We start from the raw sequence: 13,800 nt of genomic DNA on the forward strand, positions 1-13,800 counted from the left end.
CTAACAGTACAATACACAACTGCTCATCATACAGTACCATTCCACAGTAAGTGTTCACAGTAAGTGTTCACAGAAAAATTTCTGTAAATTCTCGGGTCAGACACAACAATACTTTGAATGTCAAAAAAATTAGCACACACACTAAAAGCACTACCGTTCCCTTTAATGCATTAATGAAAGTTTGCATGGTAAAAAAACAGAAATGCCTCAGCAGGTCAGAGAGACAGGGAATGTAAGATATGAATGAGAAGTCAATATAGAGGGAACTTAGAAATAGGTATGTGACCAACAGAAAATATGAAAATGCAGCCAAACAGATGCAATTAATGAATGAGAATGTATGCTACAGAGAAAATCTTTTTGAGAAAACACATCACTTGCCTTCCTATAATGTAATTCTCTAGCTAATCATTTCTAATCTACCTGGTAAGTGAACTCTAACAAATGTAAATTCTCAGTGACAGACAGCCATCACTAAAGACCCCACATACTATGTCTCCCTACAAAGGAGTGAAACATATTCTTGTCTCTTATTCTCAGTTCCTCTTTCCAACACCATTCACTTTTCATGAAGAACATACTGAAGATGCATCTAATCTGACCAGTACGGGTCATGTAAAACCTCTCTTTGCTGTATTACAGATGGCCTTTAACCTGACCCTAATCTACCAGGTCAAAGTCCTTTATGAAATTTTTTTGTACATATTTCCTTGCAAGTACCCACTAATCACCACAGCTGCTAACACACACCAGATAACTCTAAACAATTCCTGCCAGTGGGATAAGTCAATATTACTATCTGCCATACTGGTTAATGAAGAATTAGCATGTATCTTTCTCAATTCATGACATATATATATATATATATATATATATATATATATATATATATATATATATATATATATATATTTTTTTTTTTTTTTTTCATACTATTCGCCATTCCCCGCGATAGCGAGGTAGCGTTAAGAACAGAGGACTGGGCCTTTGAGGGAATACCCTCACCTGGCCCCCTTCTCTGTTCCTTCTTTTGGAAAATTAAAATAAAAAAATGAGAGAAATATATATATATATATATATATATATATATATATATATATATATATATATATATATATATATATATATATATATATATATATTTCTTTTCTTTCTTTCAAACTATTCGCCATTTCCTGCGTTAGCGAGGTAGCATTAAGAACAAAGGACTGGGCCTTGGAGGGAATATCCTCACCTGGCCCCCTTCTCTGTTCCTTGTTTTGGAAAATTAAAAAAAAAACGAGAGGGGAAGATTTCCAGCCCCCCGCTCCCTCCCCTTTTAGTCGCCTTCTACGACACGCAGGGAATACGTGGGAAGTATTCTTTCTCCCCTATCCCCAGGGATAAATATATATATATATATATATATATATATATATATATATATATATATATATATATATATATATATATATATATATATATCTTTCTTTCTTTCATACTATTCGCCATTTCCCGCATTAGCGAGGTAGCGTTGAGAACAGAGGACTGGGCCATTGAGGGAATATCCTCACCTGGGCCCCTTCTCTGTTCCCTCTTTTGGAAAAAAAAAAAAAAAAAAAAAAAAAAAAAAAAAAAAAAAAGTGAGAGGGGAGGATTTCCAGCCCCCCGCTCCCTCCCCTTTTAGTCGCCTTCTACGACACGCAGGGAATACGTGGGAAGTATTCTTTCTCCCCTATCCCCAGGGATAATATATATATATATATATATATATATATATATATATATTTTTTTTTTTTGCCGCTGTCTCCCGCGTTTGCGAGGTAGCGCAAGGAAACAGACGAAAGAAATGGCCCAACCCACCCCCTTACACATGTATATACATCCACAACAGACTTCATACTTGCCCCTCTTTCCAAAACTCTTGCATTTACCTCCCTAACAACCCCATCCATAAACAAATTAAACAACCATGGAGACATCACACACCCCTGCCGCAAACCTACATTCACTGAGAACCAATCACTTTCCTCTCTTCCTACACGTACACATGCCTTACATCCTCGATAAAAACTTTTCACTGCTTCTAACAACTTTCCTCCCACACCATATATTCTTAATACCTTCCACAGAGCATCTCTATCAGCTCTATCATATGCCTTCTCCAGATCCATAAATGCTACATACAAATCCATATATATATATATATATATATATATATATATATATATATATATATTTTATATTTATTTATTATACTTTGTCGCTGTCTCCCGCGTTTGCGAGGTAGCGCAAGGAAACAGACGAAAGAAATTGCCCAACCCCCCCCCCATACACATGTACATACACACGTCCACACACGCAAATATACATACCTACACAGCTTTCCATGGTTTACCCCAGACGCTTCACATGCCTTGCTTCAATCCACTGACAGCACGTCAACCCCGGTATACCACATCGCTCCAATTCACTCTATTCCTTGCCCTCCTTTCACCCTCCTGCATGTTCAGGCCCCGATCACACAAAATCTTTTTCACTCCATCTTTCCACCTCCAATTTGGTCTCCCTCTTCTCCTCGTTCCCTCCACCTCCGACACATATATCCTCTTGGTCAATCTTTCCTCACTCATTCTCTCCATGTGCCCAAACCACTTCAAAACACCCTCTTCTGCTCTCTCAACCACACTCTTTTTATTTCCACACATCTCTCTTACCCTTACGTTACTCACTCGATCAAACCACCTCACACCACACATTGTCCTCAAACATCTCATTTCCAGCACATCCATCCTCCTGCGCACAACTCTATCCATAGCCCACGCCTCGCAACCATACAACATTGTTGGAACCACTATTCCTTCAAACATACCCATTTTTGCTTTCCGAGATAATGTTCTCGACTTCCACACATTCTTCAAGGCCCCCAGAATTTTCGCCCCCTCCCCCACCCTATGATCCACTTCCGCTTCCATGGTTCCATCCGCTGCCAGATCCACTCCCAGATATCTAAAACACATCACTTCCTCCAGTTTTTCTCCATTCAAACTCACCTCCCAATTGACTTGACCCTCAACCCTACTGTACCTAATAACCTTGCTCTTATTCACATTTACTCTTAACTTTCTTCTTCCACACACTTTACCAAACTCAGTCACCAGCTTCTGCAGTTTCTCACATGAATCAGCCACCCGCGCTGTATCATCAGCGAACAACAACTGACTCACTTCCCAAGCTCTCTCATCCCCAACAGACTTCATACTTGCCCCTCTTTCCAAAACTCTTGCATTTACCTCCCTAACAACCTGATCCATAAACAAATTAAACAACCATGGAGACATCACACACCCCTGCCGCAAACCTACATTCACTGAGAACCAATCACTTTCCTCTCTTCCTACACGTACACATGCCTTACATCCTCGATAAAAGCTTTTCACTGCTTCTAACAACTTTCCTCCCACACCATATATTCTTAATACCTTCCACAGAGCATCTCTATCAACTCTATCATATGCCTTCTCCAGATCCATAAATGCTACATAGAAATCCATTTGCTTTTCTAAGTATTTCTCACATACATTCTTCAAAGCAAACACCTGATCTACACATCCTCTACCACTTCTGAAACCACACTGCTCTTCCCCAATCTGATGCTCTGTACATGCCTTCACCCTCTCAATCAATACCCTCCCATATAATTTACCAGGAATACTCAACAAACTTATACCTCTGTAATTTGAGCACTCACCCTTATCCCCTTTGCCTTTGTACAATGGCACTATGCACGCATTCTGCCAATCCTCAGGCACCTCACCATGAGTCATACATACATATATATATATATATATATATATATATAAAATAAATAAATATATATATATATATATATATATATATATATATATATATATATATATATATATATATATATATATATATATATATATATATCCCTGGGGATAGGGGATTAAGAATACTTCCCACGTATTCCCTGCGTGTCGTAGAAGGCGACTAAAAGGGGAGGGAGCGGGGGGCTGGAAATCCTCCCCTCTCGTTTTTTTTTTTTTTTTCCAAAAGAAGGAACAGAGGGGGCCAGGTGAGGATATTCCCTCAAAGGCCCAGTCCTCTGTTCTTAACGCTACCTCGCTAACGCAGGAAATGGCAAATAGTTTAAAAGAAAGAAGAAAAAGAATATATATATATATATATATATATACCTCCCAATTGACTTGACCCTCAACCCTACTGTACCTAATAACCTTGCTCTTATTCACATTTACTCTTAACTTTCTTCTTTTACACACTTTACCAAACTCAATCACCAGCTTCTGCAGTTTCTCACATGAATCAGCCACCAGCGCTCTTTCATCAGCGAACAACAACTGACTCACTTCCCAAGCTCTCTCATCCACAACAGACTTCATACTTGCCCCTCTTTCCAAAACTCTTGCATTCACCTCCCTAACAACCCCATCCATAAACAAATTAAACAACCATGGAGACATCACACACCCCTGCCGCAAACCTACATTCACTGAGAACCAATCACTTTCCTCTCTTCCTACACGTACACATGCCTTACATCCTTGATAAAAACTTTTCACTGCTTCTAACAACTTGCCTCCCACACCATACACTCTCAATACCTTCCACAGAGCATCTCTATCAACTCTATCATATGCCTTCTCCAGATCCATAAATGCTACATACAAATCCATTTGCTTTTCTAAGTATTTCTCACATACATTCTTCAAAGCAAACACCTGATCCACACATCCTCTACCACTTCTGAAACCACACTGCTCTTTCCCAATCTGATGCTCTGTACATGCCTTCACCCTCTCAATCAATACCCTCCCATATAATTTACCAGGAATACTCAACAAACTTATACCTCTGTAATTTGAGCACTCACTCTTATCCCCTTTGCCTTTGTACAATGGCACTATGCACGCATTCTGCCAATCCTCAGGCACCTCACCATGAGTCATATATATATATATATATATATATATATACTCCTGAAACAGGAGTGGTGGGAGTATGTGATAGAGTGTAAGAAAGTAAACTCTAGAGTGATATGGATAAAACTGAGAGTGGATGGAGAGAGATGGGTGATTATTGGTGCATATGCACCTGTGCATGAGAATAAAGATCATGAGAGGCAAGTGTTTTGGGAGCAGCTGAGAGAGTGTGTTAGTAGTTCTGATGCATGAGACCGGGTTATAGTGATGGGTGATTTGAATGCAAAGGTGAGTAATGTGGCAGTTGAGGGAATAACTGGTGTACAAGGGGTGTTCAGTGTTGTACATGGAAATGGTGAAGAGCTTGTACATTTATGTGCTGAAAAAGGACTGGTGATTGGGAATACCTGGTTTAAAAAGAGATATACATAAGTATACTTATGTAAGTAGGAGATATGGCCAGAAAGCATTATTGGATTACATGTTAATTGATAGGCGTGCAAAAGAGAGACTTTTGGATGTTAATGTGCTGAGAGGTGCAAATGGAGGGATGTCTGATCATTATCTTCTGGAGGCAAAGGTGAAGATATGTACAGGTTTTCAGTAAAGAAGAGGGAATGCTGGGGTGAGGAGACAGGTGAGAGTAAGTAAGCTTGGAAAGGAGACTTCTATGAGGAAGTACCAGGATAGACTGAGTACAGAATGGAAAAAGGTGAGAACAAAGGAGGTAAGGGGAGTGGGGGAGGAATGGGATGTATTTAGGGAAGCAGTGATGGATTGCACAAAAGATGCTTGTGGCATGAGAAGCATGGGAGGTGGGCAGATTAGAAAGGGTAGTGAGTGGTGGGATGAAGAAGTAAGATCATTAGTGAAAGAGAAGAGAGAGGCATTTGGATGATTTTTGCAGGGAAATAATGCAAATGATTGGAAGATGTATAAAAGAAAGAGGTAAGAGGTCAAGAGAAAGGTGCAAGAGGTGAAAAAGAGGGCAAATGAGAGTTGGGGTGAGAGAGTATCATTAAATCTTAGGGAGAATAAAAAGATGTTTTGGAAGGAGGTAAATAAAGTGTGTAAGACAAGCAAGCAAATGGGAACATCAGTGAAGGGGGCAAATGGGGAGGTGATAACAAGTAGTGGTGATGTGAGGAGATGGAGTGAGCATTTTGAAGGTCGTTAAATGTATTTCATGACAGAGTGGCAGATATAGGGTGTTGTGGTCGAGGTGGTGTGTAAAGTGAGAGGGTTAGGGAGAATGATTTGGTAAACAGCAAAGACAGCGGGTTTGGATGGTATTGCAGTGGAATTTTTTAAAAAGGGGGTAACTATATTGTTGACTGGTTGGTAAGATTATTTAATGTATGTATGACTCATGGCGAGGTGCCTGAGGATTGGTGAAATGCATGCATAGTGCCACTGTACAAAGGCAAAGGGGATAAAAGTGAGTGATCAAATTACAGAGGTATAATTTTGTTGAGTATTCCTGGGAAATTATATGGGAGGGTATTGACTGAGAGGGTGAAGGCATGTACAGAGCATCAGATTGGGGAAGAGCAGTGTGGTTTCAGAAGTGGTAGAGGAAGTGCAGATCAGGTGTTTGCTTTGAAGAATATATGTGAGAAATACTTAGAAAAAATATGGATTTGTATGTAGCATTTATGGATCTAGAGAAGGAATATGATAGAGTTGATAGAGATGCTCTGTGGAAGGTATTAAGAATATATGGTGTAGGAGGCAAGTTGTTAGAAGCAGTGAAAAGTTTTTATCGAGGATGTAAGGCATGTGTACGAGTAGGAAGAGAGGAAAGTGATTGGTTCTAAGTGAATGTTGGTTTGTGGCAGGGGTGCATGATGTTGCCATGGTTGTTTAATTTGTTTATCGATGGGGTTGATTGGGAGGTGAATGCAAGAGTTTTGGAAAGAGGGGCAAGTATGCAGTCTGTTATGGATGAGAGGGCTCAGGAAGTGAGTCAGTTGTTGTTCGCTGATGATACAGCACTGGTGGCTGATTCGGGTGAGAAACTGCAGAAGCTGGTTACTGAGTTTGGTAAGGTGTGTGAAAAAAGAAAGCTGAGAGCAAATGTGAATAAGAGCAAGGTTATTAGGTACAGTAGGGTTGAGGGACAAGTCAACTGGGAGGTAAGTTTGAATGGAGAAAAACTGGAGGAAGTGAAGTGTTTTAGATATCTGGGAGTGCATTTGGCAGTGGATGGAACCATGGAAGTGGAAGTGAATCATAGGGTGGGGGAGGGGGCGAAAATTCTGGGAGTGTTGAAGAATGTGTGGAAGTCGAGAACATTATCTTGGAAAGCAAAAATGGGTATGTTTGAAGGAATAGTGGTTCCAACCATGATGTATGGTTGCGATGTGTGGGCTATAGATAGAGTTGTGCACAGGAGGGTGGATATGCTGGAAATGAGATGTTTGAGGACAATATGTGGTGTGAGGTAGTTTGATCGAGTAAGTAATAAAAGGGTAAGAGAGATGTGTGGTAATAAAAAGAGTGTGGTTGAGAGAGCAGAAGAGGGTGTTTTGAAATGGTTTGGTCACATGGAGGGAATGAGGAAAGATTGACAAAGATTATATATGTGTCAGAGGTGGAGGGAACGAGAAGTGGGAGACCAAACTGGAGGTGGAAAGATGGAGTGAAAAAGATTTTGAGCGATCGGGGCCTGAACATGCAGGAGGGTGAAAGGCGTGCAAGGAATAGAGTGAATTGGAACGATATTGTATACCACGGTCGATGTGCTGCCAAAGGATTGAACCAGGGCATGTGAAGCATCTGGGGTAAACCATAGAAAGTTTTGTGCGGCTGGATGTGGAAAGGGAGCTGTGGTTTCGGTGCATTATACACAACTGCTACAGACTGAGTGTAAACGAATGTTGCCTTCGTTGTCTTTTCCCAGAGCTATCTTGCGTTCATGCAGGGGGAGGAGGTTGTCATTTTATGTGTAGTGGGGTGGCAATGGGAATGAATAAAGGCAGCAAGTATGAATTATGTACATGTGTATATATGTATATGTCTGTGTATATACATATATATGTATATGTTGAAATGTATAGGTATGTTAATGTGTGGACATGTATGTATATATATGTGTATGTGGGTGGGTTGAGCCATTCTTTCATCTGTTTCCTTGCGCTACCTCGCTAACACGGGAGACAGCAACAAAGTATAATATATCAAATAATTATATATCTTAAGGCAATCTTTCATTATACACAAGTAAAGTACTGTTTTTACACCAAGTAGAGGTGTAAATCAAGAACCAAGGATATCTTTTCCAAACAGAATATTAAGTTCTTGCCATATGAAGAGCTTTCACGTTTGTGATGTATTTTGTTTCTTTTTTTCTTTTTTTTTTTTTCATACTATTCGCCATTTCCCGCATTAGCGAGGTAGCGTTAAGAACAGAGGACTGGGCCTTTTAGGGAATATCCTCACCAGGCCCCCTTCTCTGTTCCTTCTTTTGGAAAAGAAAAAAGAAAAAAAAATAGAGAGGGGAGGATTTCCAGCCCCCCGCTCCCTTCCCTTTTAGTCGCCTTCTATGACACGCAGGGAATACGTGGGAAGTATTCTTTCTCCCCTATCCCCAGGGATATATATATATATATATATATATATATATATATATATATATATATATATATATATATATATATATATATATATTATTATATTTTTATTATACTTTATGTGTTTCATCACACCAAAAACTGATCTTCTTAACCTACTAACTATAACTGCTCTGGATATTTAGTGTACTCCAAGTGCATCCCTTTTCAATAAGGACATTAAAAATAATATTTTTTTATTTTTTGCTTAAAAGCTACTTTTTCTTAAACAAACGATATATGTATTAATAAAGTCAAACATTACTTACATGTGTGGTGAGATTTTCAGATGAATAAATGCTGAGGCTGTAACTATGCCAGCTGGAAAAGGTATCCAAACGGCATAATATATAGACATCTCAATATGCAATCATGTTATCATTTCCCATTATAAGAATATTCCAATATCTATGTACCTTTCCTCCAATGTCTATGTACTCTCATGTAAGTTTATTTCCTTTATTCATTTACATTTTTCTCCACTGTCATAGCCACAGAGACAAATAATATACTGTCCTCCTTGACATGCTGCTGGTTACTGACCAACAAAGATGAATATCTATATATAGGGAAAGGATGCGGAAACATGGTCTGAGTAATCACCTCCTGATTCAATACTCAATTTCTTACCATGCCTGTTAAAGCTCCAGACTATCACAGCACAATTGCTGTTAGCAGCCAGAGGCATCCCATACCACATATGGCACATCAGCAATCACCAGGCCCCAGTGGGAGCCCCAGTGGGAATCTACTAACTTCAAAGCTAATGTTTTACATCAAAATAAGGGTAAATCAGAACTTGATAGGTTACTTCTACATGACCCACTGTGCAGCAAGGAAATTACTTTTACCAACAGGTGGGAAAAGATTCTGCAAATCTTTCAAAAAAAAAAATCAGTTTAAGTACCATTAGCTGAAAAACAATACAATGCAGCATTAAATTACCTCCAACATTCTGGAAAGAATATGGCGGCAGTCATTCTCTCATATCTCTTGGATTTGATTGTTTTCCTATTTGCTGCAAAAGGAGCTATTCTACTATTCACTAATGTCCATCCCATGGATAGTAGCACAAAAGTAGCACAAAGTACACTAAAGGTCCATGGATTTATACTGGAAAGGGTAGACCCGGTTTGATCTATCGTGAACAAAAGACCTTAACGTAATCATGGAAGAAACTTTACACTAAATTCCTATTTTACAATATTCAGGTATCTCATTTGCTGTCATTAAAAAACTAAATCAAGGTATTAGGTATGGCAATAAATGTACTTATAATGCTATCTATAGGATAGTGACTATAAATATACTTGTAGGGACTTTAAAATCTGAAACACTTTAAGATACAACATATTCTATCAACTATCATGATGATAATCATCTCCTATGAAAAAATGATGAGGCTTTTCTTACTTTACAGTCAACTTAATTCCCTTATTGGCCTTAAAGATCAGGAAGTTTTAGTACCTCAAATTCATCTGAATCCTCACTTTCTAACCTACATTCCTGTCATGCACATTCAACATTACACATAACAGTACAATAAGAATCATTAATTATCAGTCTTTACTATGTCTCAATCAAACTGCTAATCAAGACAAAAGCTGGTAACTGACATCCCATATCAGAGTAATGCAAAATTTCAGCATTACTACCTGAGCCCACACAAACTTTCTTGAAGTTATTATGCTTTATCTATATTGCATTATTTTCATTTATACACTGGACTTATCTTGATTAATCAGATCATTGTTGACCCCCTCTCTCTACTGCTACTTTAAAAACCAGTTCTTTGATAAAATTCAGTATCTTATTCTTAATATACTCAACCCATACCCTTGGCTTGCTATTCAATATTGTTTAAATCTTTTGTGTGGCCATCCTACTGTTAAAATCATTTGTGTGGCCATCCTACTACTTCTCCCACTCTGTTGTTCACACCTCCTGTCAGTTAAATATATTTCCTACAGTTTCCTACAGACGGTTATAGAAGATCCTTGATGAGATTGTATTCCTGTTTGTACTGTTGTGGAAGGGAGTTTTACACTCATGGAGTGCCATCTCTTCAATGCTCTTTACTATCATACAACCTCTTAAATTCATGTATGCTATCTGCATTAACCATGCCTTCAATCTTTTTCATTCATCCATTACTCTTATAGCATAAAAAAATTTCTTTACTTCCATATCTACATGTTTCTTACATGCTCTATCCATAAATCTCTCAAAGAACTGTCCACAGTTCACTTCATTCTTTTGTAGAGCTTAAAGGTCATAATCAAGTCTTCTTCCTTCCAAGGTGGGTAAATCAAAAACCTTCATCCATTCCCTGCACCTCAGCATTCTTATTTCTAGTACAATCTTTGTTGCCCTCATCTGGAACTTTTTCTTAGAGCTATTTGTGTTTCTTTTGGTGTGATGACCAAACCTGAGAAGCATAGTGTAGTTCTGACCTTATATGGGATATGAATAGCTTGCCAAGTATCTCCTTATCTATATATCTATCTGTTCATTTATACCTCTGATGCCTGTTCCCTTTGGGAACTCTCTCGAGGGGATGGTCATGGCAAAAGAGTCCCCATAACTGGTGAACTCCAGTGTTGCTTATTAGCCTTTAGTGCTTCACACTTAACAGGCCAATGGCAGAAGGCAGCTCTAGTGCAGTGTTCCCACCAACTACTATTACCAAATGTGTCCATACACTTGAAAAATATTCTAATATTTGCCAGCAGTTAATGGATGTTGACTTCAAGACAAGATGCACTCTTATAATGTTTCTAAAAAGGTAGGAAGTATCTCCCCTTACACTTTTTCTCTGCATGTTCAATGTCCTTAAGTTGTCCTTATCTAATCATCACTTCTAACAGTTATGCCATGTTAAGAAGTCAAACCTAATACTTCCACTATATGTTAACATTCAGTTCGTTAACATTAAGTTCAAAGGAAGCATCTTTCTAAATCACAGTGTTTATATACCCAATCCATTTTGGCCTATACCTAAGGTGTCACAGCCTGAAATCATTTCTTGAATTAAGCTACATACATTAGGCTAAGGACAAGAGCTTAGAGTTAATTTTTCAATCTACCACACCATTCTTATCATATCAGCTGGTAGAAATAATGAATAACCAAAACTGCTGCATATATCATGCAAACATCCAATGGTGTAATCAACATAAACCAATGTTGTCAATATAAAACCAGCACTAAGCTACTTTTTCATCACTAAATCAGGATATTACTTGAGTGAGGACAAGCAAATCAATTGTTACTTCTTCACATGTAAGCATAAGTTATGCAAAAAATCTCAAGATGAAATCAATAATAAAAAAGCTAAATACAAAATATTATTTCAAATGGTACCTTTAAGGTTTACAGAAATGGGGACATTTTATGCAGTAAATCATTCACAGGGCACATGATGTTTATGAAATATGATAATTCACAAGAAACATGATGTTCTTGAAATAAAATAATTCATAGCACACACTGAACCAGTAAGAATCTGATTAAGATGTTGGTACTAATACATAATGAGGTTAATCAAATAACAAGATAAAAAAAATAATCGAATAGTCAAAGAGATAATCATGAAAACATGAGAAATATGAAAAATTAAGGTAAACAAAACAGAATAAATCATGCTGATACAAACAGAAAAAATATCCAAGCAATTGCGGCTATTTCAGACACTGTACATGGATTATACTCTCACACCAAACCAACGACAATCTTCTGAATGTGACAAGAGTTCGGTGGAACAAAGGGAGCATAATCATGAAAAGCATGTGACTGCAATGTTCACTGGAGCAGGCTTGCTTTCACACCCAACTGATTTTTTTTTTTTAACAAATATGGCCAAGAGAAGCTATAAATACCAGAGAAACAAAAAAATTTACTTAAACTAACTGGCACTAATTGGACACAATATGTTATACATCCTATAGATTATGCTGCATCCAATCTGACAATTGAAAATAATAATCTAAGTAGTTATGAGCACCAAAGAAATCTTTATGAAACATGCGTTTTAGAGGAAATATTCATAAGAAAGCTCCTCTCCCATGTGAAATGAATATCTAGACTTTATTGGTCCTTACCTGCATAAAGTCCACATGTGAAACGACCAATGATTAACATCTCCATGGAGCTGAACTCTTTACACCAAATAAGCAGTACAGCCGAGAAGAAACACAGCAAGTGGTTTAATAGGAGGGCAGCACGCCTGATGGAAATGGAAAAAAGGCTTTTAGCCATACAATATTAAACTTTTAATAAATAATGGTAAGAAATATTAATACTGCCATGAAAAGACCTGTTCCAAAAGAGTTTTGACCACTGTTCTATGATCAGGTGACCAATGGTGACTCTTCATATTGATCAAACCCATACAACATGCATTTCAGTTTGTTTTGCTTATGACCTTAAAGGTATAGTTTACTGCCTATCTGCTACCTCTCTGCACTGATATTAAAGCATTTATACCATGGATGAAAACAGTTCTGTGATAAAGAGAAGAATCGAATAATCAGCAAGGCAAAAATTTAACTTACCGTCCAACTCCGTCAGCTAATCTAGCTCCAAACGAAGCCCCTATAATAGCTCCACCTACGAAGATCGAGACAACCACAGCCCATAACGAAATTTCCTCTTCAGCAGAGAGTTCCTTGTCATACCTCTCTAACACTGCTGTCCTCATCCATTCTCGAATTATCTGGAATGCATAAGAGTTTAATAATACCACAACACAACAATATGATTCTTTTGGTACTTTCTCAAATGTGTCAAAACTTATAGGTTGGAAAATTCTGACATCCCCATTTACCTAGCTCCAAAATCATGCCTCTAAAGTCATTCACCCTTTACTATCACACTCAGCCTTATCCCAGAGTTCATCAGGAGATTACCTAGCAATTAAATTACACTGGGTGATGAAGGGAAAGCAAATGAAAATTTACAAACAGGCTTTTAACAAATTCAAATCTAGCATTTGAAGCAAACTCCCTCACATGCCATCACTTCATGTCTTGACTTACCAAAGTACTTTGCAAGGAGGATGATCAAATCATCCCGAAAATTACTTGATGTTATTTATAATAAAAGATTAAACATCACCTAATCAATTCTCTCCTCAAGATGACTATCTTGGACTTTTGATCTTTGCTTTGTCATAAATCATCACAGATATGAAGGGCTATAATCATGGAATACTTTCTCAAATTATGCACTCTATCACAAATCCC

The 13,800-nt window shown here is 37.9% G+C and overlaps 1 protein-coding gene across 6 annotated transcripts in view; it reads right to left on the reverse strand.

Annotated features, from left to right (window-relative positions):
* LOC139764861 (solute carrier family 2, facilitated glucose transporter member 3-like) overlaps positions 1–13,800 on the reverse strand; it is a 252,485-nt gene that overhangs the window by 77,676 nt on the left and 161,009 nt on the right. For all 6 annotated transcript variants that reach the window (XM_071691877.1, XM_071691879.1, XM_071691880.1 and 3 more), the window contains 2 exons: positions 13,111–13,271; positions 12,658–12,782 (listed from right to left, as the gene is read on the reverse strand). In XM_071691877.1, coding sequence (XP_071547978.1) covers positions 12,658–12,782; positions 13,111–13,271 — 286 coding nt within the window. The remainder of the gene's footprint in view (positions 1–12,657; positions 12,783–13,110; positions 13,272–13,800) is intronic.

This window comes from Panulirus ornatus, chromosome 51 (assembly GCF_036320965.1).
Source record: "Panulirus ornatus isolate Po-2019 chromosome 51, ASM3632096v1, whole genome shotgun sequence".
Classification (NCBI taxonomy): Eukaryota; Metazoa; Arthropoda; class Malacostraca; order Decapoda; family Palinuridae; genus Panulirus; species Panulirus ornatus.